Consider the following 27743-nt stretch of genomic DNA (forward strand, 5'->3'; position numbering starts at 1 on the left):
ACCCTTTTCCTGCCATGACTGGCTTTCACATCCACTTCTTCTGCCTTGTTGCTTCAGCACCAGCATGGTGATCACCACACAGCTGAGAGAAACACGGCTTTGCTCCCAGCTCAGTGCCCCATCCCAATGTGGGAACTGCAACAACTTGGAGGTGGAGCGTGCTTGGCTACCACCTGGAGAAAGCCCAGCAGCTGCACAGAGATGGAGCACATCTGGTCAGAGTGGACTTTCAAGGGATGATTTGGAGATGGCTTTTTGCCTGGTAAACACTAAGACTCATAAAAATGTCAAGAGACATAAAAGCTAGATTTCCAGTTTTTGTGGCGTGAGGCAGGTGAAGTGTCTCAGACATCAAAAAAAAAAAAAAAAAAAAAAAAGTAGAGGTGCTCAAAATGAAGAAAAATGCATCTTTGTTAGACTTGGTCTTGGGAATGTCCTGAATCACATTCACTTTAGGTCTTCCAGAACATTCTGCGTGAAAAATTTTGGTGTAATATTCAGATTTTAAGAAAATGATAAGCAAGTGAATCCAAGATATTTTTACAGGAAATGCAGCCTTAGTATTCATAGGGATGTTAGCTCTTAGATGATGCAATAATACAGTATTTCACCTCCTTTCACTTTTGTTTTTCTCCTTTCCCTTCTCACCAATTATCAAAAATCTGCTAATTGCTTCATACTCCGAGCCTCTAACATTTCACTCTTCATTGGAGACCTTTTTGCTGCAGGACAAAGTCCTCATTATCTGGAACATTTCCTAAATTAATTGATTCCACTGGTTACTGCAGTCATAAAAACAGTGGTATTAAACTGGGGACAAAAGTCACAGGCAGAGGTAAAATAGCAATACGCTTGAGCAGCTAAAGTGGTCTGAGCACTGTCCTTCCCAGCACAGTGTCATGGACTTCTATTAAACAGATCGCTTTGTTTTGCAGAGATGATATTCAGGCTTATTAAATTAATTGATGTTATCTTGGGCTTGGGCACGCTTGCCAAATTGCTGAGAAATGCCACCAGATTTATCTTACAGGTGGAAGTTCCTGTGCTCTATCCAACAGAAATGGCCTTCAGGAAGACAGCTATTGCTGCCTAAATGACATGAGCAAATCCATGTCTTATATCTGTTTTGGTCAGCCTGGCATTTCCTTTAAACTCTACAGGTAGATTGCAAACTTGCAAAAAAACAATGAGACAGTGGAAATTTTGCTGTAATGAAAGCGTGTCTCTCAATACTTCCAGACACGTTGCAGCAGAACAAAGCTGTGACCTGTTCTTTCATCTGCCACCCTAAGGGCAGGAAGATCTTTAAAAGTCAATGCCTCATTTCTGACTGTGCATTAGAGCAGCCTAGACTGGTCACAGAGGGAAATTATTTTCTAACATCCTGTTAAGAGACAAAAACTCAGTTGCTCAGCTTTCAGCCACACGGAGCTTGGCACCAATCTCGAAACCCAATGAACAATTTTTGAAACAATATTGTTCCTAGAATTCCAGCTGCACCGGAAGGTAGGTGGTCAGTGCAAAACCTATCTTATCTCCTGCTGCTTCTTCAAGGTTGATGGCTGTCTGGAACAGGAGGAGGAGCCCAATTCTGCTAAGTAAGTAGGCCCCTGCTGTGTCCAGCATAGAGGCATCGTCCCTCCTTGTAGGACAGTGCCCCTGAGCAGCCCAGGTTCTGATTACATAGCACTCATTTTTCCCAGGGGAAAGCTGCAAAAAGATTTTTTATTTTTTTAAGCACTTTAGCAGATTTATCTCACTTGCTTTTGGTGTTGCTTCTAATGTTGTCATTATCTAGAATTTCCACTTAGTGGTAGAAATCTTAGCCTTGTTTCAGCAGATGCTTGAATTTCTGATGGGGAGATGAATTCTTGGCTCTTCCTAATCTGTGATTGTCAAATTCCAATTAATTCCTGGTGTTGGGGGTGATTCCGAGAAATTGGTATGTTTCCTCTTTGTGTAAGGACACAAATATATGCAAGAGCAGGCACAGAAACATGACTTGACTCACTAAAACCAGCTGTTTGAACAAATCGTCCAAATACAGCAAATACTGGTTACTCAACTGCGACATCAGTCTCCACTGCGAATATGCTGGTCTGCTGCTTGAACTGCTTCCCCACGGTCCCTGGCCTCTTACTCATGTTTTCCAGAGGATGTCTGGGATTTGCACTGAGGTCCAAGCCTTGCTGGCTAAGAAAGGCACCAGGGCTGGGAGCATCAGCTCTCATTTTCCTGTTCCTTGATTGATTTACCCATCTCTCAGGCCCTCCTTGTGAAGCACTCAAAGACTTCTTTTTTGCAAATATGTATTAAGAAAGCCTGAATATATCTCAGGGAGGTGGCCTTGCATTCACTTGAATGACAGGTGAGTGAGACAGTGGGAGAGAAGAGAGGCTGGGATTTTTCTCTCTGAGGTTAACGCAGCAGCCAGTTGAACAGGTGAGGCTCTTGACTCCCAAGCCTTCCCCAAGGGAAATTAGACTCCACGTCATCCTCAGGTACTCCTTGTCGTTGCCGGGTTTGTCTGCTTTACAGGCTAAATTCGGATGCTCTCAAGCAGCTGTTCCTGGAGGCAGCGGGGGCTGAGAGGTTCTGCATCACAGGGTGGATTTCAGCCCAAAGGTTTCACATGGGCGTTAGGAGACATTAGGAGAACTAGGGAAAAGACCACTCCATCAGGGAGTTGCAAAAAATGGGTTACAGGAGCATGAGAGCACAACATATGTTTTTCTTACTGGTATGAAAAATGCTGTAATAGCGAGAAAATGAGCTGATACCCACAAAAGAATAACCCACCATCAAATGAAAGATTCACCTGTCAGAGGAAAAGTCTTTATCCAGCACCTGTATTTGGGAACTGTTTGTAGAAACACAGCTGCTTTCAAACAAGGACTTGAATTCGCTGTAACTGTGTACAGTGTATCCCACTGCTCACGGATCTGCCTAGCAGCGCTGTAAATTCAAGGTGCGATTGCATCAGCTAATGCTATTCCTGCCGTTCTCTTTGGTTTGAAATACCGCCCTGCTCATGTGGGTTAGATATGAGATGTAATTGCCTGGAAACCAGCACACACCTCCAGGAGGGTGCCCTGCTGGTTGTATTCACCTCGTTCAATAAAATGTGTGTGACATTCCTGCATTGAATCACGTCATCGGGACACTCTGCGTAGTGTGCCTTCATTTTCACCTCCTGTGGGCACCTTGGTGGATACCGAGGGCTTTCTGAGGAACTGGGCTTCCTATGGATGTCCTAAGTGATGGGAAGCTCTGACAAGGAAAGGCTCATCAGGGTTTCTGCACTGGCCAGGCACAGGTGCACCTCTCATCCTGCAGGAGATGTGCTGGAAGGAAACATCAGAACATGAGGGATGAACAGGCCTTGCCCTGTGAGCATACTGAAGTACGGCTGGTAAACCCAGCACCCGATGAGTACTGGGAACCCCTGGCCTGTTGCAGGCTTTCAGAGAAAACATTCAGTTCCCTCTGACTCCCAGGATAGTTGCCTTTCCGATGTCCTAACTACTGATGAATATTTCTACTCGTCTGCTTTTTGAGACTGTGGTCCGAATCTAGCACTTCACAAACTCTTTCAAGTAGGCCTTGGAGATCTTTTGTCCGAGTAGGCCAGCGATCCTGGGAAGAAAGGGCCACACTCTTCACCAGCACAAAAGGAGAGTAGGTTAAAGAAGGAAGAACAGCTCTTGACAAGAAGACAGCACTGGCATGAGAACAAGTAGATAAAAATAGGCTATGAAAAGACGTGGGCTGGAAATCACAAATAAGTTTCCTTCCCGTCAGAATGAGGTTCTGGAATAACCTGCCAAGAAAACTCCTAGTGACTCCCAGGATGGACTGTGATAAATTAACAAGGGGAACTTCATGACTCACTGCCTGTCATAGACAGGGAATACGACGATGACTAGGAGATCCCTCCTAGCCCCGCATTCCTGCTGATATGATAACAGGAGTCTGTGTACAGTGCAGTAAATGCTGAATCACCGGGCACTTTTTATAGCTGGGTGCAAACCAAATCTTGCAACCGTTCTGTCTGCAAGAACCTCCAGGAAAAAAAAAATGAAATGAAATGAAATGAAATGAAATGAAATGAAATAAATAAAATAAAATAAAATAAAATAAAATAAAATAAAATAAAATAAAATAAATCCTTATGTAAAGGATAGCACCCTGGCAGCAAAAAACATAAAGCTGCAAATGCCTGAGACAGAAGAAGACCAGCTCAGCTAGAGGCTCCTCCACACAGGGGAGAGGTGGCAGTGTGGGCATGAAAGCAGAAGCCCTCACTGTGAGCACTGAGAGGTGCGTGCTTGGAGGTGAGCGTGCTCCAGAGGCTTTTATCCACAACTTTAATGCAGGAAAGACACTTAACTTAGAGCCATGTTTGCATGCCCCATGCACTCACTCTGCCATGTGTGTGGGGAGATTGTTTCCACAGTGCACGGTCATAAAATATAGCAGGAAGTTATTTCACATCTACTGCTAAAACAGCCACATTTCTCTTACCTTCTCAGGACCCATAGGGTTTTTTTATTTATTTATTTTTAATTATTTTTTTTTCTGTCCCCCAAGGACGAGACCACTTTCTGCAGCACAAGGCTGTGACCAGGGTGCAGCTTGCACTGATGAGTTTGGTGCTTCACAACTGGACACCTAGAGCTTTGCAGTCCCAGCTTTAAGTGCAGACTTTGGGGTAACAGCAGCAGCTGGAGGAGTACCTAGAGGTAGAGGCCAAGGAGGAGGCACACGTGAAGAACTGGATAAGGTAAGAAAGAGACTGGCCAGGTGTCTGGGCTCAGGAGAACAACGTTGCTCAGGAGGAGAGCAGTTCACTGCAGCCCTCATGGCTGTTGGGCTTTAGGACAACTCTTACAAAGCTTCTTCCAGACCTGTAAAGGTCTCATATTGATGTGGGCACTCCCTCACCTCCCCAAAACCCGCAACCCACAACATCTAGAGACCCAGAGCCACCAACTGCTGCTCCCCACATTGCCACATCCCACAGCTAGCAATGCTCTTTCTTATCTCTGTGAACTGGGGAGAGGCCCTTCACAGGCCATCTGGGGAGCATCTCCTGTCACACCGTACGTGGCAGGGCTCTAGTACACTGTCTGAGGTGGCTTTGTCATCTCCTCCTATGAGTCTGTTTGCAGACAGTAGCTGGAATTCGGAGAGGTGCAGGGCCAGAAGGGAAAGAATGAGTTGGAGATGCAGCTCACGAAGCTGGAAACGTTCAGAGGACCTCATTGCTTGTATGGGATGTTGATACTACAGGACCCTCAGGTGAGAGACAGCTCTCTTTGAGCTATCTCTGTAGCCAACAGCAAGAAAATACAGATTGGGGCACTCATGGTCCTGCTGCCACAGCTCTCACGGTCTGCCTTTCTGACGTGGCAGAATGTGCACCCCTGTCCCTACAGCTGTTCACAAACCTTGGGTTCTGGGCAAAGCCCAAATTAAAACGCATTGAATCGCGTGGTGGGGAGAGAAGGACTCCTCCAAAGGATGTACAAGGAGCTGTTGGGGAACCAAACATGTAATTTAGTGCCTGATGGCTAAAGATAAGGTGCAGGAATGCTCCTGTGTATGTCCAATGACAGATGCAAAGTTCCCATAATGCTAATGGCAATAAAAGGCAGCCCACCATCTTGCTGTTCTCTCCCCTCACGTGCAAGCAGCCTGGTCCACTACGTGGTGCTCTGGCTCTTCCCACCTGGATCCAATGCGTGCTCCTTGCTAGGCACAGGACAAGGCTGGAGCTGGGAGCTGCCTAAAGCACCAGTGAGCGCTCATGCGTGCACACGTGTGCATGTATGCACGGTGTCAGCCCTCTGTGTGTACATGGAAAGTATGTGTGTCCCCCTGGCATGTGGCTTTCCTTTGTGGCTGCTCGTGACCAGACAGAGCAAAGAAATTGCCCCAAATTCCAATGAAGAGTTTCCAAACAAACCATCGGTTCAAAGTCCTCCAGAGAATTTTTCTGCCTTCACTAGTAGATTTTAAGTTAATTTTTATATCAGTTGCTTCCAGATGGCTTAGCGTTTGATCGTTCCCCATGACCACCCTGCCATCTCTCGTAGCCCCAGAGCAAACTCTAACCATGCTTAAGGAGGACAGAAGACCCCCTCACATCCCACTCTCAGGGGGACCCGCAGCAGGCAGGGCCCCCTTCTTGCCATATCCCACCTGGTAGGCTCCAAACCCCAGGACACCAAACCCCACTGCTTTGCCCACCTCCTCTGCAGGGGAGGCAGCGGTGGTCAGGAACGGGTGGCAACCCCAGCCCTTTGCCCACCACCTGCCCGCTGTGGTCAGCATCCATCCGGCCCCGCAGCTGGGGAAGGGGACACCTGTGCCCCACCCAGGACATGGGATTTGGGAATTGGGATCACCCTTTGGAGAGTTTCCGTATTGGGAACAATGAGGGGCTGTGGGGATATTGTTCTCCTTAAGGTGATTGGGTTTGGCGATTTGCCCTAGGAATGCAGGATTCAGCAAATCCGGAGAAGAAGTGCTGGGGAAGAAAAGGCGGTGCTGGTGAGGGGATACAACAGTGAGATATTTGACCTTCATAAAGGATAATGAGAGGGATGTGCATCGTTCAAAGCTGGGTTGGGGGTGCCTCCGTTACCATCCCTTTCAGCACAGGCATCCTGCCTCCAAAGGGGTCTCTGTGGGCTGGGCTTCAGGTTTCAGAGCCCCTCGCTTTTCCTGTGAAGGCAGCTACACGCTTGAAATGCCTCCACAAACATCCCAACAATAGCGGGCACACCGCTTTTACTGCTTTGATATTTCTCAGACAAAAAAATTAAACAGACCGTATTAATTTAAACAAACCTAAAACATTCCAGGCTACTTCATCCACCACAAAGGCATACGGAAGGGCACACAAGCTGCAGGAAAAAAAAAAAGAGAGAGAGAGAGAGAGAAACCTTTTCAGATCCTCTTTAAGATTGCTTGCTTGTCCTTTCCTTCAGCGCCAACCTGAGTCTAACCTACAACTGTGCAACTGGGCTGCACAAAACGCAAGGCCACCTCCAAAGATGTCACCTTTGGACTCCACGCTCATGCTCAGACACTACCAAGCCTCACCAGAGTCTCCATCGTGCCCTCAGCTGTGAGGCCGTGACTTTGCCACAGCTGCAAGTGCTCCTGCTGTCTCCACCCCAGAGGGATGCATTTATTTTGCATCACTGTGTTTTCTTTCACAGAGCGTGCTTTGGGAGGAAGGGGGCACTCGCCTTTGGGACGGGGGTGCTCGCGGTCACACAAACGTGGGTTTCAGATCTTCTTTGAAGTTCACAACAGGCTGAGCCCTGCCCTGGGGCTCCAGCCAGCATCCTGCAGCCCCACCGGGCCCTGTGTCCGTGTCCGTGTCCGTGCTGCTGCTGCTGCTGCCGCCCAGGGAGCCGCGGGGGCTGTGCAGGCAGGCCTGGCAGCAGGGCCGGTGGCAGCAGGGAAACATCTCCTCGGAGCTGCTGCTGTAGTCCGAGTCCGGGTAATGGTACAGCGAGTGCAGGGCGGGACGAGCTGGCATCCCCGGGGCACCCCGCTGCCGCCAGTCCCACGGGGAAGCATCGTGGTGAATTTCTGGGCCCGTGCCACTCGCCTCCCAGCCCTGGGGCTCCGGCCATCCCTCGGTGGGGATGGATAGAGAGGATGGTGCTGGGTAATGGAGCCCTCTGTCAGCTCCCTCGCCTTCCCTCCCCATGGCGAGGCGTGCTGGCTCCCCACGGCCCCGTGTGCCCAGCCTGCTGACCACTGAGCTGGCTGCACACCGGGGGCGAGGGGACGGGGATGTGGGGAAGCCGGCAGAGGCAGGGGGCAGCGGGACATGCCGCCGCCGCCTCGTCAGGTAGGGGCTGAGGGGATTGCGGGTGGCTGGGTACCCCTCCTGCACCCCCCACATCCCCGCCCCACGTGCGGGGAAGGCCGGGCTGCAGGTCCTGCCGTCCAGGCTCAGATCTTGCAAGATTTCCTGCAGCTTCTCGCTGCTTACGTAGCTGACCTTGGGGGGATGCTCTCTGGATGCAGTAGCTGAGACGTCCTGGCCAGGTTCCAGAGGATGCCCCTTCCCTGCAAGCATCCCATGTTCCTGGGCATCTTTTGGGCTGCATTCAGGGCTGTCCCCCACATCAAAAAGCAGCACCGGAGAGCAATCAGGCTCCTCTGGCAGCACGTGCTCATGGCTCACACATCTCCAGAGATCCTGAGCATCACCACTAAAAGGCACCAGACTGTGTGGTGATGCATGCAGCAACTGAGGAGGCTGCTGCCCGTCCTGCTCTGGATCCAGGGGGCAGCAGTCCCCAGGCACATCCCCACCGGCCGCAGCGCAGCCACGCCGCTCACCGTGCCACCCTGTGCTCCGGGTGCAGGGAGCCAGCACCGCGGGGTCGCAGCCGCCCTCCACAGACATCAGCCTCATCAGCTTCTCCTTGGCATTGTTCACTTGCTCCTGCAGGCTCTCGATCACGGCGTTTTTCTGCATCGAACACACAAACGTGTCAAGCACGGGTAGGTAAACGTTGAGGATTCAAAAGTGGACAGGGCAAAAAATGAGTCGCACTTCTCCGTGCAGAGAGGAGCTCTGAGACAGCCTGCAAAAGCCAGCTGGGACCTCCTCCTCCCCAGTGCACCCTAAAACCCTCAGGCGTGGGGGACAGTGGCTCCCCGAGTGCAGGTGAGGGAGCAGGGGCTGGGGGCTTTCCTGAGAGGGTGCAGCTCCCCTCTAAATTCACCTTATATTTGACCACGCTGTAGAAACCAGGCTTTTCTGCTCTCTTCCTTCCACTTATATATATATATATATTTATATATATTTATATATATTTTTATATATTTATATATTTTAAATCAGGCCGTCTGTTTTATGCCCAAATTTTGGCACTTCAGGATGAGGATGCAGAATGACAGGACAAAACCAATCAGCTCCTCCCCTCCAGATGGGGGACAGGGGTGTAGCAAAGGGCTGCCCACCCCACCAAGCCTTGGCACTCAAAGGGCAGGGCGTGAAGAGGCCACTGAGACCCAATGGCCACGGTATCAGGGCCGGCAGAGCCCCCTACCTCTGTCAGCAGCCGCTTCATGGAGTTTTTCTCCCCTATCAGCTGGTAGAGCTGCTCCTCGCTGTACACCGAGTGGCAGCTCCTGCTCGGGCTGGTGAAATATTTTGCCATGTGGCTCAGGGTTTGGCTTTCTTCTTCAAAGGCCTTCCACTGCCTGAGCTGCGGGGCACAAGGAGCTGTTACCGGCACGGTGCGTGCGGAGGGAGGCAGCTGCCACTCGGGGAGAAGGAGACAAAGGGACAGAGTGAGGGAGACAAAGGCGGGGTGTGACGGATGAGCGCAGGGACAGGCAGCCAGGGAGGTGGCGAAGCAGGGCTCTGAGCATCCCACATGTCTGAACCCTGCCTGGTCCCTGGCTTGGCTTTTAACATGGAGAGAGCTGTGCTGCAACCTTCAAGCGTGCTGTACAAGCCCCCTCCCCTTCCCCTGACTCTGTAACAAAGAGAGCATCACACATGCTGCCTAGTCCCCGAATCATTGGTGACAAGGCGTAAACCAGCAGCACTTAATATCTGTTTTCTTGTCTCTCGTCTTGCACAGCCCAGCTCCCGCTGCTCATCGATCTCAGAAGAGCAATAGAAGAGCAAGCCCATTAGGAAAAACAAGCCGATGAATTAAAAGATTCGAGTTAAGTAAAATGCTCAAAGCCCCCAGGCTACACGGAGGAAGAGCAGAGGCAGAAGGCAGGATGGACTGGTGCAGCGCAGCTTGGCTGCTTCTCCGTCCCCGCTCAGGGATCACCAGCGGGCTTGGTGCTCGCCCCAGGAGGGCTCCCAAGAGCTGGTAGTCCACTGGGTTGTGACCGTGTGGTTACACCAACCAACCCCAGAAGGATTGCCAAGGTGGGCAGGGACCTCTGGAGATCATCTTGTCCCCCCCAGTCAGACAGGAGCGGGCTGCCCATGGATGCATACAGCTGGGTTGTGAGCATCTCTCCACATGGAGACACCATAGCCTCTCTGGGAAATCTGTGCCATTGTCTGACCACCTTCACAGCAAGAAAAAAAATAAATAAATAAAAAAACACCACCCTTTTTCTGATGTTTAAACAAAATTTCCTGTGTTTCAGACTGTGTCCATTGTCTCCTGTCCCATCACTGGACACCGCTGAGAAGAGCCTGGCTCCCCCTTCCCTCCTCCTCCCCATCAGGTATTTATGCATGTGGGTGAGATCCCCCGAGCCCTCTCTTGCACAGATCTGCTCTTTCCTCTGTTTCACCTCTTCCTCCTTTCCTCACCTCATTTCCTTGAGCCCTAACATTCCTCCAAACATAAATCTGAGTAAACAACTGCTTCCTCTCGCTGTGACAATGGGAGCATTTTTCTCACTAACGTCACGGTCAGATGCACCGGGCTCCTCCTGGAGGACGTGGGAAGCAGAAGAGCCGAGCTGGGTCACAAAAGGCTTCTTTAAAGCACCGCTGAGTTTCCTCCTTTGAGAGTGCATGTGGGGTATGAGGTGAGGACACGGGGGACCTGCCGAGGGCTGTGGGCAGAGAAACTCAGCCCTCGGAGATTCAAGGGACTTGCTTGGGGAAGCAGAGCCACCGGGTTTTGGAGGATGAGCTGTGCAGGTGAGCCCGCACATTTGGGGAAAGCAGCAGGAAATACAAGTGTTAAACCCCAGAATCGTGCCCGTTTCCAGGCTGGTCTCTGTACAGTGCTGGCAGCGTACCTGCGGGACGAAGATGAAGCAGTTGATTGTAGTCGTACACACAAAGATGCCCCCGGAGGTGAAACCAAACAGCAAGTTGTGCCAAGTGCGGAAGAAACGGTGAACTAAGAAGACGGCACCAGCCACCAGGAAAATGAGGTTGACCCCCACGACGAGCGTCAGGGACTGGTTGACCGGCGGGGAGCTGACGTTGTCGGTCAGGCCGGCCAGGTACGTCCCGTAGAGCAGCAGGACGCTCTGCAAGCAGAAGACAAGGCCTGCCTTCAGAAGGGAGATTGGCAGAGCGGGGATAATTACAGCCTGACACTCAGTGCCATCCTAATTAATGCCCTTTGATCTCTCATGTGGCGGGCGCTGTGCAGCGTGGTGAGAGCCCAGCAGGGCGCTGCAGGCCGGGGGATGCTTCGTCAGCAGCGGCGGGGTGGGAGGGCAGGGCTGGTGGCACTGGCAGGACCTGCGGGGCGCCAGGCCATGCCACAGGGCAGGGCATGGCCAGGAGAGGCAGGGAGAGGAGGGAAAGCTTCCTCTGTGATGGAGCAGGAACGGCAAAGATGGAGGGGAGAGGAAAATCCCTGCGGGGACACGGTGGTGGTGGGACATACTGCAGCAACACACCTCTGACGGGGCAGAAAGGAGGCTCAGAAGGAAAAAGCAAGACAGAAAAAGCAGGGGGTTAGGCTGGAGGGAAGAGGATGTCCTTGCTGCCTCTTCAAATAGAAATCCAGGAAACTCCCCAGTTCAATTCTTTCCCCTTCCCCGTTTCCTGCCTGACGCCAGCGGCGGTGGAAGGGGCTGAAGGAGGGCTCTGCACACAGCTATCCTCTCCCCAGGTCTCACTCCCAGGCAACACCGAGTATTTTTTGCCCTCCTCTGTTAGCACAGGTTGTGGTCTGCTTTCAGGGTCCTTTGGAAATGCCATCTAACAAATTCCCTATTCATGCAAGGACCCAAATACTGGGCACATGACTCCTACATAATCCCTGCACTACCTAGCAAGTGCAGCTGTCGGCCTTTTACTACTAATAAATATAAAATTGTTATTTGGGCATCAGGCAGTCCTTTTTTATGACCAGTGGCACATATTTTGTAGACCCTTCTGGACCCCTCTGTGCAGTGGTTGCTTGCTGACCACTGTGGGGGTTATGGGCTGAGGGTTATGGGCTGGAGGGACTCTCTGACAGGGAGGGGAGGTTCACATCCTTGGACACTGCCAAGACTCCCGACTTAAGAGCACCGTGAGTTCTCATGGGAGAATCGCAATAGTGAGACCTAGGAACTAAGCTGACACCCAAATCTGCTCTATAGGATCTGCGCTGGATAACCACATTCACCTACAAACACAGGGCCCAAAGGCAAGCCAAGTCCTAAGCGAGAAAATAACAGCACCAAAGTCCCATTTAATATTCATGTAGTCTACCGGGGACACAGACAAAAACACTGCCAGCTGGTAAATTAGGACTTTAAATAAGCACAGGACTTAGTTTTGTTGTTGTTTTGAATCTTGAGCAGAGGCCTGTACTCCTAATTCAATGGATGACCTTGGCAAGCCATTTCTGTCTGTTGCTCCGTGCCAGTAAAACCAGGATAATGCACTGAGTGGCTTCACAAAGAGCTGAGCACAGTAATGCTTTGGAAAATAAGAAGTGCGATGTACACGCAGAGACAGAGCCTACTCTCACATTAGTGTAAATCCAGATTAACTCCAGAGAAACCACTAAAGCAATACCTCTGTGACACCCAGTAGATAGGATCAGGGTCAGGTTCAAGGCAATGCTAATGAGGAGTACCTGTGACTGGGAATGTTTTGTTGTGAATGAGAGGAACAAAAAGAGTTTGGAGGAGCTGCAGGCAAAAGCATTACTCATCTAAGCCCTGAAGAAACCTAACACAAACTGTGGACAAAGTCAGGGATGGAGATGTAGCACCAAAAGTGGCTGCCCAGGGAAGGTCTGAAATCCCCAGCACCAAAGGTCTTTTGAGGACAGACTAGGCTAATGCCTTTAAAATGAAGTGGAGGGGGGAGAAGGACTTGGCAGTGTCCTGAGGTCTCTTTCTGCTCTTATTCCTATGGTTCTTGGTAGATGGTCAATGACTATTACATTATGGTGAGTCAGAAAGGAACTGCTTGTGTTGCATGCGGGGACAGAGCCATTTGCAAAGGAAGGCTGTGATCTCACAAGGTTCATCAAAATCAGCTTGCTGAAATGCTTCCAACCTCTGCCAACCCAGAGACACATGAGACCACGGATAATTACAGCTATAATTATACCTATATAGTTACATCAGTATAACTAACTCTTCTGGAATATGAATGGCCACATACAACGTTACGCCAGTGAAAGTGTATTTCAGTGGTATAATTAAGCTGATAAACATCCTGTGAAGGTAGACACCACGCACTTGTCGTCAGCACCTCCTTGATTTGGAGTCAGACGACTCAGGGTCTGAGCTGCACAGTGCATCACTGGGGCAGACGCTGAACCGAAGCTTCATGGAAAAAGTGAGCTTTGGAAAACATTAAGACACAAGTTTTAAGGAGGGAGATAGATGAGGCACGGGTGGTTACAGGCCAAGAACTGGAGAGAGAGCACGTGCATAGTGTGTGCAGAAGAGACAGTGAGGGAGAAACTGGCTGACAGGGCTTTTACAAGGGAATGCAAGAAAACATCAAGATGAGAAGAAATAGAGTTGGGAGGCTTTCAAGATGAACAGGAGCAGTTGGGACCTGCAATGCACATGTAGCTCAGGAGAGCAGAGAAACTACAAATGCTGCTAAACAGTTATGGCTGTGAGACTGGGAGGAGGTGAGATACAACACAAGAATCAATAGAGAGGTTACGTACCTTAAACCCTAAAATGAGAACGAGCCAAAGATCGGAATAAAGAGATGCACAGGACTGCATCCGGCTCACTGAACAGGTCATGCCTTTCTCTGTCGCCTAGGAGGCAATGGGAAGGCAGAAGTGAAGGCTGCTGCCCCTGTCTGGGAGCAGGGACAGACCGATGGGCGACAGGTCTACAAATCCAAGCAGGTCTCTGTAAACTCCTAAAGGGAAATGCCAAATCTGGTGCTGCTGGGGCAGGCAGTTAAATCAGGAATATTTTGGTATTCTGCTTGCAATGGGGCTGGTTAAGCCTTTTTCTAAAGCATCTGTGGATGCCGTGGTCCTCTTCTGTGCCACCCAGGTGACCTGCACACACTGGTCAAGACCATTCACTAGATCCCACTGCTTGGCCAGCCAAAGCTCTGCAAGCAGATATCCCCTTCCTGGTTTGGGTGCATGGACCTGGAAATCTTGCAGCTGACCCCCATCTCTGAAGTAGGCCACAGGCAAAGCCAATCTGGAGAACCCCAAAGGCTTTTTGGCTTTTCTGTCTGTCTTGTTTTTAAACAGCACCTCCAAAAGCCTGACCATCCACCAGCATTGCCCCCAGAGATCAGACAGGACACAGCGTAGTGCTGCACCACCTCTCCTCATCCCTTTACCCGCACTGAGACGCTGAGGCTTCGGAAACACTGGACCGGATCAGAGAAGACCCACGTCAAGAGCAATACAGCGTCTGCCAACACCAACACTGCCACCATCACCAGCAACTGGAGGTCTTTGATAATCTGCAAACACGCAGGAAGTGTTACAGTCAGTGGTAAATGGGCACCAGCAACCTCCATTCCCCTGGGTCTCCTTCTAGTTGTCTCTTCCAAGGGATGTGTTCAACCTAATACTTCCCCCTGGAGTGGAGTCCAACAGCTTACCTACAGCCCATCACCTACATCTCTGCCTCCAGCTCCCAGACTCTTGGAGACCCAACCAGGCTTGGGACCAGGTATGAGCCCTCCCTGACTGCATGGCTAGCTGGTAAATGCCATGGCAGGAAATGGCACTTCCAGAAAAAGAGTATCATCCATTACATCTGTATCACAAACAGAGAGAAAAAAGGTGGAGGTGGGAAAAAAAAAAAAAAAAAGCTGATAGGATTATCATTTCATGAGTTTAACGCAGGGTTTGGTGCCTGAGGAATGGGAGTCCTCGCTGCAAAACCTCACATCTCACCTCCCTTTTTTTCACTGTTGGAAAGTGGCCCCATAAAGCTGTAAGCACACTTTTGTATGCACAAATATATACAGTGGCTCGCATTTCCCTCCCAGCTGCCCTATCCCCTTCCTCTGGCACTGTTGGGGAGCACCCAGTGCTCCCACCACACAGAAGATCCGATGCACCTGGGCTGGCCCTCTTCCAGACACCCTTGAGGACACCTGGTTTTGCTCATCCCACACCAACCGCACATAAACGAGGAGCCCCAACCCAGCTAGGTGTGCAGCCAGACCTCTGCCTGAGGTACCCAGTTGCATGTGCACCATCCCAGTTACTCGTTGGGCTTATCAGCCATTCCAGACTGGTTTGGGACTGTCTGGTGTCTGTCCTGCTCTGGGGGCTGGCTACTCACCACCCGCTTGTCCGGCACCCGCTGGGTGAACACCTTGTAGAGCCTCCAGCTCTTCCCCAGGACAGGGCCCAGCACCAGGGAGGTCCCCACACACAGCAGGCAGAGCCGCACCTGCAGGACGAGGTGGAAATGGGGGCACTGGGGGTAAGGAGGCCAGGAGGTGATGCACCCATTGCTCCCACCCGTGTCCACACACATACATGTGTGTTAAGACACCCGTCCCAGCCGTGCCCTGCTCACCTGGATAAGCGTTTCCACTGAGTGTCTGGACGGCAGGCTCTGCTCCTGAATCCCAAAGAGGTAAGCACTAGTGTAAGTCAAGCCACTGCCCAGCAGGGTCACAACGTTCAGATTGGGGCTGGACATCTTCACGATCCTCCGGGAGACAAAGCAGGGAAGGCAGTGATGGTTACTGAGCGCGGTGGCCTGGCAGCACCGGGGTAAGGCCCTGTTGCAGGGATGGAGGTGGCCACAGGGGATGGTCCCTGGCCCCATACTTTAAATAGTAGTCCTTTTGCCATACCCTGACACTCCTGGCAGGCAGCAGGACCTCCACCCCGAGCGCAGGCTCAAACACAGGAAGCTACCATTAACATTCAGGTTACAGCTTCCCCCCCCCATAACTTTACCCATAACAACTGTGTTCAGGAAGGGGGGGAATCATTTCCTTTCAGGGCCCTTGAGCTCCTCCCTGGCTCTTGCTACTTCCAAAGCCACACAGAGCCTGGAGACCAACCTGTCTCTCCTCCTCCCTGCCTTCCTCCCCGTGCCCCAGCCCCGGTGGACATCATCCACCAGCTCGCCCTCTGTGCTGCTCGCACAAACAGGCCTCCTCTGTGCCTCCAGGTTCAGTAGGCAGCCCAGCTGCAGTGCAAGTAAATAACGCATGTTCCTTACAGTTTCTCTCTGAGGATGTCCTTGGGGACCTAAATAACTTAGTGACCAATTAAGACAGCCACCAAACTCAACACTGCTCTGATGAAACCAGGAGTGGCCCCATAGCAGCAGGGAAACAGGCATGCTGTTGAGAGCACGATGACTTTGCTCCTGGAGCTGTGCTCCTCAAATGATGCTCTCAAGACCATGGGGCAGAGGAGAAACCAGCTCTTTTTCTCCTCACCCCTGCTGATGATTTGTTAAGTAGCACCTTTGAGATGACACCATGCGCTGCTTCTCCAGCCATGAGAAGCCACAGCAGCCCCTTCACACACATCCTTACCTGTTTTTCCTGAAGCGAATCGTGAAGACCAGAAAGAAGAGGGCTAGCAGGACTCCTCCGGTCAGGAACGTCCACACGACGCCCAGGAGAGCAGCAGAGAAAGATGGGGAGCTCTTCCCGCTGCGGTCAGAAGACGTCTGAGGAAGGCAAAAGGGGTGAGGAGGAAGAGGACACTTCTGGGGCTCCCAGCGAAGGAGGTCTCTACACTGCCATGATTGTTCAACCAGAAAGGACATGAAACAGCATCTCTCAAACCTCTCTCCCTGAGCAGACACCCCTGCCTCAGACCAAGACCTGCCAGCAGGGCTAATGAGAGGTGTGTAGACAGGACACACTCTGCCACACTTCTTTGGGAAGAAGGGTAGGGCACCCTTTGATAGCCATCCCCACCTTTATCCCCATCTTGCAGCAACACACCCAGCTGGGCTCCGCCTGTCTCCCAGCTCTAACTAAAACTAACTTGATCCTAGGTAGACATCAGCTGAAGAGGGTTCAGGTCACCACCACGCAGCCAGGGACAGTCTGTGGGACCCCAGCTCTAGGCAGCTCAAGAGCTTTTGGGGTGCAGCATGAGATGGCACCATGCTGGGCCCAGGGCTGCTTGGTAATGAAAAATCTCGGCCAGGAAAGAAAGACAGGCAAGAGCAGAGCATGGAATCCCTGGGGAGATGTTCTCCTGCCACCTGCCACCTGCTGCCCACCTCATCTTCCCCCTCCCTATCTCCCAGGTGGGGTGGCACCGGTCTTTTGGCTCTCCAACAAAGGAAGACCACACCGGATGGTGCAGGTGGTCAAGCAGGTTGCTCATCCTCACCTCGCACCAGGATTTGCTGCACAAAAAACCCCATCGTGCTGCACAAATGAGGGCCACCTCACACCACGCTTGAAAAATCCCACTTCACTCCCAGCTGCATCCACCAGCAGCGTCTTTCCACCTCTGGCTGCTGCTGAAAGCATTGCTGCAACTTCTTCTCGGGAACTTCCCAGGGAAGAGAAGCACACCGTGGTTTCCACTTTCCCTTTGCAAACACGCACACACCACACACCGACCGCTGTTTTTCCCCAGCCGTCAGTGGTCTGCAACTACGTGAAGTTGATGGAGCACTTCATCCGCCGCTGAGCAGAGTAAATCCCGGCCCTAGCAGGTGGAATATTAATTGTAGCAAAGCTGCCAGGGCCCGGGGAGCCAAGCAGCTTATGGTCTTCTAATTAAACGCCCGCGTTCGTGCAGAGCCCGGCAGAGACCGAGGCGGCTGAGCCCCGCTGCTCCCTCCAGCAGCCTCACGTGGAGCCAAGCACAAGCATGCGCATCCATCCCTGTGTCGCTTCTGCTGGCCTGGTGCTGGGGGCAGGTGCCATTTATTACAGATGATGGCTTTTAATTAAATGCTGCTCTGTTAATATTTGAAAAGCCCTTTGAAGTGCCAGGGGTTGGGAAAGGCCAGGGGCAGAGAAGGGCATCCCAGGCCCGCTCCTAAGCAGCTCTGAGGCCGGGAGCACTGTCATGGTTGCATCCTCGCCTTCTGGCCACCCACTGAGTGCCAGGCTCTTTTTGGAGGCCATCCCAGGAGAGGACAGCATGTGGCCTCTGGCTGGGGGGCACCGCTTCGCTGCCATGCCCCTGTGCCCCTCTCCATCCATTCGCCCAAATCCCCTTCCATGGAGGAACCCTCATGCTCCCCCACCTCCGTACGTACGACTGTGATGGTGCAGAGCTCCCGCAGCGTCCTCTGCTGCTGCTCCTGGCTGCCGAAACCGGGGTTGCCATCGCAGAGGTCGGAGCAGTTGAATCCCGGCTCCATAGCACATCCTCAGCCTTCATCCAGAGCCGGGCCGGGGAGCGGTCACCTCCCCGCGTCCCTCGGGGCGTCGTCCGCCACGTGGCGACTCAGCACGGGGCACGGGTCCCCACGCAGCACGGTGGCATCCCGTCACCCTTCAGGGCACCCTGCAGACCAACACACGGTGGGGTCACGGCAGCCACCGGCCCCCCGCCGCAGAGACAAAGCTGGGCACGTGCCCGTCCTGGCACCCCGGCACCCGTGCGCTCCCACCGCGTGCCACCGTTGCCTCTGCTCCCCTTGTTGTACCTCTTTTTGGTGAGGTTTTTAGTCGGCTTCATTACCATTTTAGACATGAGGTCATACTTATCCTCAAGCATCCCAACCCAATTACCATTGTCACCAGTTTTAATTAGCTTCCAATACACGGCCATAAGCAAGGCTCCTGCTGCTAGGAGCTGGAGAGGACGCGCGAAAGCTCCCTCCGTGACTGCTGGTAATGACAGGTGGGGGCAAAATATTTATCCGAGCATCCCCCTGGGGCTGACCCCAGCAGATGAAGCCCTGTGCACCCCCAAAACACCACCCCACTGATGCTGGGCTTCGTGCCTCCTCAGAAGCATTACACAGACCAGAAGCCCCTTCTTAGGAAAAGCTGCCATCATTACATGCGCAAAGAAAGGCTAAATTAAGAGGAAGTGTGGTCCTCAGGACCTGCTCTGTAACTTGCTCTGCTTCACCTGGGTTAATCAAGACCCAAGTGCCAGAGATGCTGCAGGCATCCTTCTTGGCTCCTGTGAGCTGATGTCCAGCTCTAGAGAAGCTGCTTACAAGTCCCAGCCCCAGCACATCGGGGTCAGCACTCATCTGAAATCAGAAGTCTCCCCGGGAAGCTGCCCCCTGGGAACGCTGGCACGCGATTACGCAAACGGCTCCCGCGCAATTTTGATAAAAAAAAGCTGGCCGCCGAGGACAATTAGCACTCATTAGCATGCGATAAAGCAAGCCGTAGCACGGATATTGCCAAAACGCAACAGGCGCTTCCCCTCCAGCTCCTGCCTCTAATTAGGGCCGGCTGAAAGGTCCCGCTGCAGGATGCCTTGGTGACCCCAAGCACGACCCGGTGGCCACCTCTCCTCACGGCCAGGAGCAGAAGGAACCACAGGGCACCACGGGACCGCAGTTTCTGACACGTGCTCTGCTCACCCTGCTCCTCCTGCCCCTCGCTCCCCACAGCTCCATATCCACCAGGCTGATAGATCACAGTGACCAACTTTTGGCCACGGCCAAGCATCAGCATGCAGGTGGACGTGACCCGACAAGCCTGAAGTTGGTAGGAAACAAGCGGCTGGACGGCACGCAAAAAAATTAGCGCCACCGCCTTCTAGCATAGAAAGGAAGCAGTGGTTGTTAAAAACATTTGGATGCGGGCAATTTGCATTCGCCTCAGTGTCTTCAGGTCTGGAAGTCTGTTTCTTCAGATCCTCCAAGACCTGAGATTATTTGTCTGCCAATGCTGAGCAACTGTATACTACAGCATAAACGTCCTGCAAAAAACACAGTGATGTCTAAATGCAAATCTTGACTCTCTCAAAGTTTCTTCTTGCCTTCATATCCTTTCTGAAAAAGCAGAGGAAAAAAAGAAAACTTGAAGAAGCTGAAAAACTGATGCAAAACGCATGAGCCCAAAACAGGCAGAATGAACGTTTCACCCCGACAAATTCTTTTTGATCTAGCTTTGAAGGAGAGACTTCTTCCCCCCAAAAATGAGGCGATGTCACAGCTCAGGGAATCAAAAGGTGGAAAACTGAAGAAGTCAATTTGCAGACAAAAGCACAATTACATTCAGAAGCGTGCTGTTTTTCAGAAGCCCTGCAATCCTGTTTGGCCATATCAGCCTTGACAGAAACGGCACAGGCACCGCTCTGCAGCGGGAGGGATGCTGGAAAAGGACATCCATGGGGAAGAGCTGCGTGGGGAGATGTCTGTGTGATCAGCCACCTCCTGAGCATCTGCTGTGTGCCAGAGGAGATAACGGGGCAGAACGGCATGTGGAGCTGAGCCCCTCTGTGGCTGCCACCACCGATGGGAGATGGGGTTCTGCCGGTGGGGACAGTCCCATCTAGACGTGATGCCAACCCCACACTTAAACCATCGAGTTGTCCAAGAACTATTCCAGCAGGATGAACACACAAGATGGGGTTTTGCAATTCAGAAAACACTGGCTCTTCCGAGAAGGTTTGCGCTGTTCCCTTCTGCTGTTCTTGCCCAACAAGATCCCTTCTTGTTTGACCTGAGAAACCTGCAGCATTGCCAACCCCAAGGCGATCAAAAAAAAAAATCACAAACTAGGCTTACTGCAACGCCCCCCCCAACACAGCTATGTAAAAATCTCCAGTTAAAACACACAGGGTATCTGAAGCTTATTTTTAATTTATATTTAAAACCTCAGCATCTAAGTTTTCACGCTTTCCCCTGCAAACACTTACAAAGAAAGGAAAGCCAAGAAGCTCGGGCCATCATGCAGCCCTAAAACGTGGGTTACAAACCCTCAGTCCCTGGTAGCTCCTACATCATGTCTTCCCACCCAGACAGAGCACTGCAGTGGGCAGTGTCCCCAGCCATGTCCCCTCTGTGGTCACCTCCAGGCTACGCTGATAAGCATTGGCACTTCGCACACAGAGGTGGGAGATGCTGGACAAGCTGCTCCCTTCTGCCAGCACACAGGGAGCTGGCTGGGTGGCTCTGAAACCTCAAATTTAGTCTTTACTGAAGCCAGTTGCAATTTTGAGGCATCCTTCCCCTTTCTGATAGCATCTCCCAAGCTGACAGAGGCAATTGTTTCTGAATGCTGATCTTGCTGATCACCCCAGGGCTGTGTGTCTGCCGGACACGTAGCTCTGCCACCGGTCTTTCTCTCTCCCCCTGGCTTTCCCATGCACCCATTATCCACCCACGACTGTAAAACAGTCCTGCGTGCATTCAAATCCACCTTCCAGATATGGAAGCACCGCTTCCAGTTGTTGAGGCATAAAGTTTTTTCAACGGAGGTTAAATACCTGCCCCGCTCTTTCAGGTTCTGTGGTATCCATCCCGAATTTAAAGGAACCTCTATGCAAAATAAATAAATACATGAAATTAAATTTAAATTAATTTTTTTTGAAACTCCACATGGTCCTGCGAGGAGCTGACTCATCAGTCTCCCACTTGGGAGCTGATAAGTCTTTTATCGCTCTCACCTTAATTGCTGTACAACGATGGGCACGTGAGAGGCAGAGGCGGACGGACGGACTTTCAGACTGGAGATGCTCAGAGGAAGGAGAACCGCCTTTTCCCAGGCCGTTTCCACCATTTCAACGCCGCTGCTTCCCTCTCTGCCCCCAGCACAGTGCTCTGAGGCATGGCCCAGCCCCGAGCAGCTCCTCAGGTGGCTGTGGCCACCGGCTCCATCAGCTCCCTGCCTCCGAGGTGCTCGCACCGGCCCGGCTGCAACGTGCTCAGCAGCCTGGCGGGGAGGCGCAGCCTGCAATTTTCCCCCTCGTAACTGTACCGGGTAACAAAGGCCGACCATTTAGGGTGCTGATTTACAAGACCGATCTAGGCTGTGGTTGAGATGTGTATGGCTTAATTAAAATAGAGGTTCGCTCCTCGCTGAAGCTGTTCGCAGCTGAGCTGTCGAGCGCAGGGGACGAAGAGGCCGCGGAGGGGATATGTTCATAAAGTTACATTTCAGGTGGAGGCCGTGCCCTCGAGAGCTCTCCATTTCAGGAGCTGGCAAAGTGGCACGGCTGCTCTCTCGTGCAACCAGACACCGGCCCCTCGCAGCCTCCTGAGCCCTGACACACCTCTGCCTTTGCAGGCTGGGCTGGGACGGCAGCGCTGCAAAGGCAGACCACCACAAACCCAGGGACAGCTGCGAACCCTAAAAAGCCCAACATCACTTATATTTGTATTTTTTTCCCCCTTTCAAATCTTTGGAAACCAGCTGACAGGCCGTGTCCCTGAAAGAGGAGGCAGAACGCTCTACGGTGACCTGGTTCTGGATATTTCCCCCCTTGGGAGCGAGGCCGGAGCCAAGGCTGTGGGAGCTGGAGGAGCTGCCCCCGGCTCGCCCCGCTGAAGGAGATGAACGCCCTGGTGCCTCGCTCTGCTGGGCGAAGCAGCCGCCCCACGCAGGTCCAGGGCCACGCGGGTTGCCACGAGGCTCGCCTCGTCCGCAGCGCCCTGGCACCGAGCGTGTGAGGCGATGCCGTGAGGCCGGCACACGAAGGACACGTAAAAGAGATGCCGGCTGCAACTCAACGCTGGCTGCGTCTGGGCGACCGCTGCTGGTTACCAGGGATCCAGTTTCCCAGGTCTCCTCCGAGCAGCTGTGGGGCAGTGGAAAACCCAGGTCTTGGCTCCAGCAACCCCCAGAAGAGCCCAGACGGGGCGAAACGCGCTGGCCCTGGTGGGCATCCCACCCTGAGCAAACGGTGCGGGAGCGTGGCATCCCCACAGCCCCTCTGTGTTTGCAACCTTTCCTCCCCCTGCTCCTTCCAGCCAACCTGAAGCACCGCAGCTTGCTCGGGGACCCGCAGTTCCCCGGCTGCGGGCTGACCGGCCCCGCATCCCGCAAGCACGCAAGGCGTCCCCGCAGCCCCCCGGGGGCCGGCAGCACCGGGGCAGGGGCAGGGTAGCGGGGGCTCGGCCTCTCCCCCCCGACCACCCCGAGGAAAGCCCCCGGACCCACCTGAAAGCCCCCGACCCGCTCTCCCGGCACGGCTGGGCACGGCTGGGCACGGTTCAACACGGCTCGGCACGGCTCAAGCACGGCTCGGCACGGCTCGGAGGCGGGCTGCGGGGAGGGGCCGGGGCTGCCGCGCTCCTCCCGCCCGGCTCGGCTGGGCTCGGCTCCTCCAAGCCCAAAAACCAGCCGGGGATGGCGAGCGAGGCCCCGTGGCCAGCAGTAGCCGGGGAATCTCCCTGCGTGCCCCCCGACGGCCCCGCTGCCCGCTCTCAGCATCCCCCCGCCGCCCCTTGCCCTCCTCCGTGTCCCCCAGCCTCATTAACTTCTCGGCCCCTGCCCGCCCCGTTTTACCACTTTTCTTCCCCGGCTTCTTTCGCCAAAATCTCGGCTCCCCTGCCAGCACCAAAGCTTCCGTCCCAGCCCGGAGCACGGTGCCAGGCGCCGCTGGAAAGCGCTGCTTGCGGACAGGCGCTGGGCCACGCAGGTTTTCTCTCCCTGTGCGCTTCTGTTTACCTCATTAGCTGCCTCCGCCAGGCCTTGGCATGAACCGTGCTAATTTTTTCACTCCTGCTGCTTCCCAAACCCGCAGAGCTGTGGACTGGGCACGGCCTCGGTCTGCACAGGAGCGGGGAGGTTTGCAGGGCCCCGCTGTGCCGCTCAGTGCTATCCTAAGTGCAGGGACCCCTCAGTTCCCCAGCCTGCAAGGAGCTCTGTCAGATCCCCAGCACCCAAATCGTGGCCACCAGCCCCAGCAGCACCGCCCACCCCCCCAAGAAAAGCCCCTTGGAAATCTTTGGTAGACCCAGGCGCTCTGCTTAGACCCTGCCCAGACCCAGCGGTCTGAAAGCCGGGGACCCCAACGTTGGTTAATGCTGTGTTATGGCCCCAAAAGTGGCACCCTGATTTGCAGAGCACTCCCAGCATCCCCACCTCAGTGACTAAAATAAGAGCCCGCAGTCTCCCTGTGCCTCTGGAAATCCGGTCACTTCTCAGGCATGCAGACTGGATTTACCAATCCGGTCTCCGCCTCCGTAAAACCGGGATGATGAACTGAAACGTCTCACGGAGGGAGGAGAGCACGAACCTGACTGTTCGCACAGGAGGTCAGTGCGTTATTTCTGGTTCCTCTCCTTCCTAACAGAAAGCGCTCAGCCTGTCGCAGTGACTCATACTTAATAATAACGAAGCTCCTCGTAAGCGGTGATAATAGGAAATCTGCGCTTTGTGCACGTTTCGGCTTCACTCCTCGGTTTAGCTCTCAAAATCAAAGCTCTGGAGCAGGGACGTTTCTGCTGCCACTCACCTCGTCTCTCACTTCTTGCCCAACAGAAGCAGGACCTCGCCTCCTCCAGCTCTGCAGCCACCCACGGTCTGGGTGCTGTCACAGAGGCCACTTCTGTCACTTGGGTGGCACCCAAGGTCACCCATTTTTCTTGTGTTTTTCTCCAGCTGTTTTCCACACCTCGGCCTGGCTCATTCTCCATCCTCTTAAATATCTCATGGAAAAGTGAGACTGTGGAGCTTCCCAGGGGTGTTTCAGTGCCTGATACAAAAGATAAGTCACCCCTTCATGTCTCCCCTGGTTCTTCACCCCCAGCACCTCACCCACTCTTCTTCCCTGTGCGCACCTTTTTACCTACCATGCTCCCTGGAGCCTTCCTGAGTGTCACCAAGGCACAGCACCTCCTTCTGGTGATGTGACCCATCCTGTTTGCTCCAAGGTGTGCCCAACAATGATTTCATATTTACTTTAAGATGACAGTTTTAAAAAGTTGGCCTTGAGCAGTTTTTTGTGCAATGAGACCCACTACTTACCAGCCACCATCCAGCAGCACCTCTCAGGCAAGTCGCAGAGTTTCAGCCCATTTATCCCACATGGGATTTCCATCCCCAAGAGCTCACACTCAGAGTGCTGCACAGGACAGAATTAAAATCAGCCTCTGTTTTAACTATGGCTTTTGGTCATGTGCTGAACTCTTCATAAGCTACTCAATTTTCAGTCAAATTTCACCAAGTTTCCTACAGGATGAACCGCACTTTTTATTTTCTTCAGTTTTGGGAAAGTTATTCTCTTTGAAAAGCCGAATTCCTATCCGACTACCTATGATTGTCCTGACTTTGCTGATGTTGATTGCAATCAGGCAACTAACTGCTTCTGGGGCCGTGACGAACTCTTTATCCATCACGATGAAATGTGAAAGGTGTGTGCCGGATGGATACCTCCTCCATAGGGAAATTATAATCCGGCACCCTTAGAAACTCTCAAGAGGCTTCGCTGTGGCCTGCAGGCAGTCTCTACAGATGTGTCCCAGAATTAAATTCTCTATGCAAATACCGTTTTCTTTTACACATGGCAAATAAGCCTGTAGAGAGACATCCATCCTGGGCCTCGTTTGACGAGGCAGTCAGTTGTCCTCGCAGGCATGCATGGAGTACTCCCTCTTGGGCTTTACTAATTAGCACGCTGATCTACATACAGTCTGCTCTGAATTTCCCGTAGCTCTAAAACAGGTAACATTGCCATTAACATAAAACACCACCTTTATCTCTTTCACTTGCTATCTCCTTTCTCAGCATGCGGCAGCCAGCGATTGTAACGTCTCAGCTGAAGAAAGCATTTGGCCACGCTTAGGCAACACCAGTTTTGTGCTGTTTATTCTCATAAGTGAGATTTTTTTTTCCCCCACTTTTTCCTCTTACTGCCTAAGTTTCTTATTCTGGAATTTAAATGATTAGTTTCTTCTTTTCACATACTCATCCCACTTAGTCCATGGCCCCCCAAGTTTAAATTGTTGAGGTTTTTGCCCATTAGAAGACCCTCTTGGTGGGGTTAGTTGAAAATTTCCTTCTGTTTCCAGTCAGTCTCCAGTCCAAGGGCCTCGGTGCTGGACCTTGGGCAGCTCCATCCCCATGGACCAGGGCTGAGTGAACCACAGAGCGCAGCCTCTCAGCAAACACCAGCCAAGGGTTTCACCTCCAGGAGCTCCTGTCTTCTCCTTCCAGCTCACAGGAATAGGACCTTGGAGGTGGTCGCTTGGACGTTCTCCTTCTCCGAGGTTCCTGAAACCTCGAACACTCCCTTGTTATTGCCACACCATCCTGTTGGGTGTGTGACCTTTCAGAAATTGTCTCATAACAGAAGCTGCCCACTATAATTGCATGCCTCGTTAGGGCACCTGGGGACATGTGGACCACTCTTGCAAACTGAGCCCAAGAGTTGCACTCGGAGCAGTTCTCTGCTGCTTGCTCCATTCCTCCCAGCACATTCTGGAAGACTGTCCGTTCAGCTGGTCAGTCTCTGCCAAGAAAGGTTAGCTGAGGCTGAGGACAGCAGCATGGACTAGGTCACCTCTTGACATGCCCATTCATACCTGTCTTCTATGTTGCTGTGAATTGCTTTAGGATGACCTTTTAACTCACTCCTGCCATAGCAAAACATTAGGCCAGTTTGTGCTGCCCCATCCAGGGCAAGGCAAGGACACAGCACTGCATCTTCTGAGACTGGAAATAATCTCTCAGAAAGATGATCCCACAGCCCGCATTTGGTTGACGTGGACCCCACCATTGCTAGGCGAACATGCCACGACCTTAGGAGTGCTCCAGGTGAGGAAAGGACTAAGCAAAAGTGGTGAGAAACAGAGGAATCCAGGGGAAAACTTTTAAGGACAGGGTAGAAGAAAAGTGCCTACTAGTGACACAAGACCTACATCCTCTTGTAAGCAGAAGCCATGGCACTTAAAGAAGCCCAAGGCAGGAATATCAGCTGCAGCATGGTTTCCACCATGCCCAGAACTCAAGCTCACTCCCACCAGTGGAAACTGGTTTGCTAGCAACACCCTGCTCACCCTGCCTGTTTCCTATGCAAAGTAATCCAAGATTCACCCGACGGGAGGTCAGAAAGTTACAGGAGGCTTGGGCCCGAGACGTCACCACCTTGCAGCCACGGTTTGGCAATTTCCCCACAAGAAATGAGCTGGTGCTTGCAGTGGAACAGCCGGTGTGCTTTAGATGCCCCCGTCCCTTCTGCTCCTCCTGTTAAAAGCAGGACGATGAGAGTGTTAAAAACTCTCTGAAGACTTTCTGCATATTGCTAGTGGTAGGGGATCAGCCTGTCTGCAGATGGGGCAGAGGGGCTGGGTCTGCTGCAAATGTAGGGCAGCTGGCTGGAGCTCTATCGGATGTGGGACGGAGGCCTGTTGGTTTCCCACACCCTTTCCTAATTATTATTTTTTGGGGAAGGCACCACGAGGAACACAGGAGATTAAGAATTAGGTACCATGTCAGGTGAAAGAGAGGCAGGGCAGGGTTTCTAAGAAAACAGCAGGTCAACGCCACGCAGCTGCGTAGTGGTGTGGTGGAGGAGGCACCAAACGCTTATCTGGCTGTGGCAAATGAGGATCTCCACATGGACACGGTCCCAGGAACGTGAGGCAAACAATTGCCTCATCTTTGACAAGATCCTCTCCAATCAGTTGGGATCATTCCCATTTTTGAGAGCGATATCCTGAGGGAACGAGGCTTAGTCAGCGTGTGTGTTCATCTGTCCACTGTCTCCACTTTGTCAATTTTTAGGCCTACTGGCAAATTGCAATGAATTTATCAGTGGGTCGGGACTCTTCAAGCTATTAAGTTTTGACAAGTTTCAGTAGCTGGACAGAGAGAGAAACCTGGTGAATCATCCCCTGTCCCTCTCCAGCAAGGGACAGGAGCAGGTACACAGCTCCTGTGGGACACTGGCAAATTCCAGGCAGAATCACTCCTTATGGCAAGCCAGAGGGCCTGCTGGTAGGAAGACTGGTGGATGTCC

The 27743-nt window shown here is 52.6% G+C and overlaps 1 protein-coding gene across 6 annotated transcripts; it reads right to left on the bottom strand.

Annotated features, from left to right (window-relative positions):
- Positions 1-6781: 6781 nt before the first annotated feature.
- On the bottom strand, positions 6782-24012 carry GPR156 (G protein-coupled receptor 156). 6 transcript variants are annotated; one of them, XM_040571873.1, is made up of 11 exons: positions 23288-23424; positions 18112-18374; positions 16427-16563; positions 15448-15583; positions 15208-15318; positions 14249-14374; positions 13605-13700; positions 10762-10998; positions 9087-9245; positions 8371-8503; positions 6782-6911 (listed from the first exon to the last, which is right to left on the bottom strand). In XM_040571873.1, the coding sequence occupies exons 2-11, from the start codon at positions 18226-18228 to the stop codon at positions 6871-6873; spliced, it is 1293 nt and encodes a 430-aa protein (XP_040427807.1). In that variant the 5' UTR covers positions 18229-18374; positions 23288-23424; the 3' UTR covers positions 6782-6870. The 6 variants fall into 6 exon arrangements, with proteins under 6 accessions (XP_040427807.1, XP_040427785.1, XP_040427801.1 ...); XM_040571851.1 differs by lacking the exons at positions 6782-6911; positions 23288-23424 and adding an exon at positions 23450-24012 and having other exon boundaries at positions 6918-8503; XM_040571867.1 differs by lacking the exon at positions 6782-6911 and having other exon boundaries at positions 6918-8503; positions 18124-18374.
- Positions 24013-27743: the final 3731 nt, after the last annotated feature.

Source organism: Cygnus olor, chromosome 1, assembly GCF_009769625.2.
Source record: "Cygnus olor isolate bCygOlo1 chromosome 1, bCygOlo1.pri.v2, whole genome shotgun sequence".
Lineage (NCBI taxonomy): Eukaryota > Metazoa > Chordata > Aves > Anseriformes > Anatidae > Cygnus > Cygnus olor.

Coding starts and splice junctions, on each gene's coding strand:
- GPR156 (XM_040571851.1), bottom strand. CDS start 18,228: ATGGAGCCGGGATTCAACTGCTCCGACCTCTGCGATGGCAACCCCGGT. Junction 9,246..10,761: donor GCTTCATCTTCGTCCCGCAG/GTACGCTGCCAG, acceptor TGTGCCCCGCAG/CTCAGGCAGTGGAAGGCCTT. Junction 8,504..9,086: donor TGAAGCGGCTGCTGACAGAG/GTAGGGGGCTCT, acceptor TGTTCGATGCAG/AAAAACGCCGTGATCGAGAG.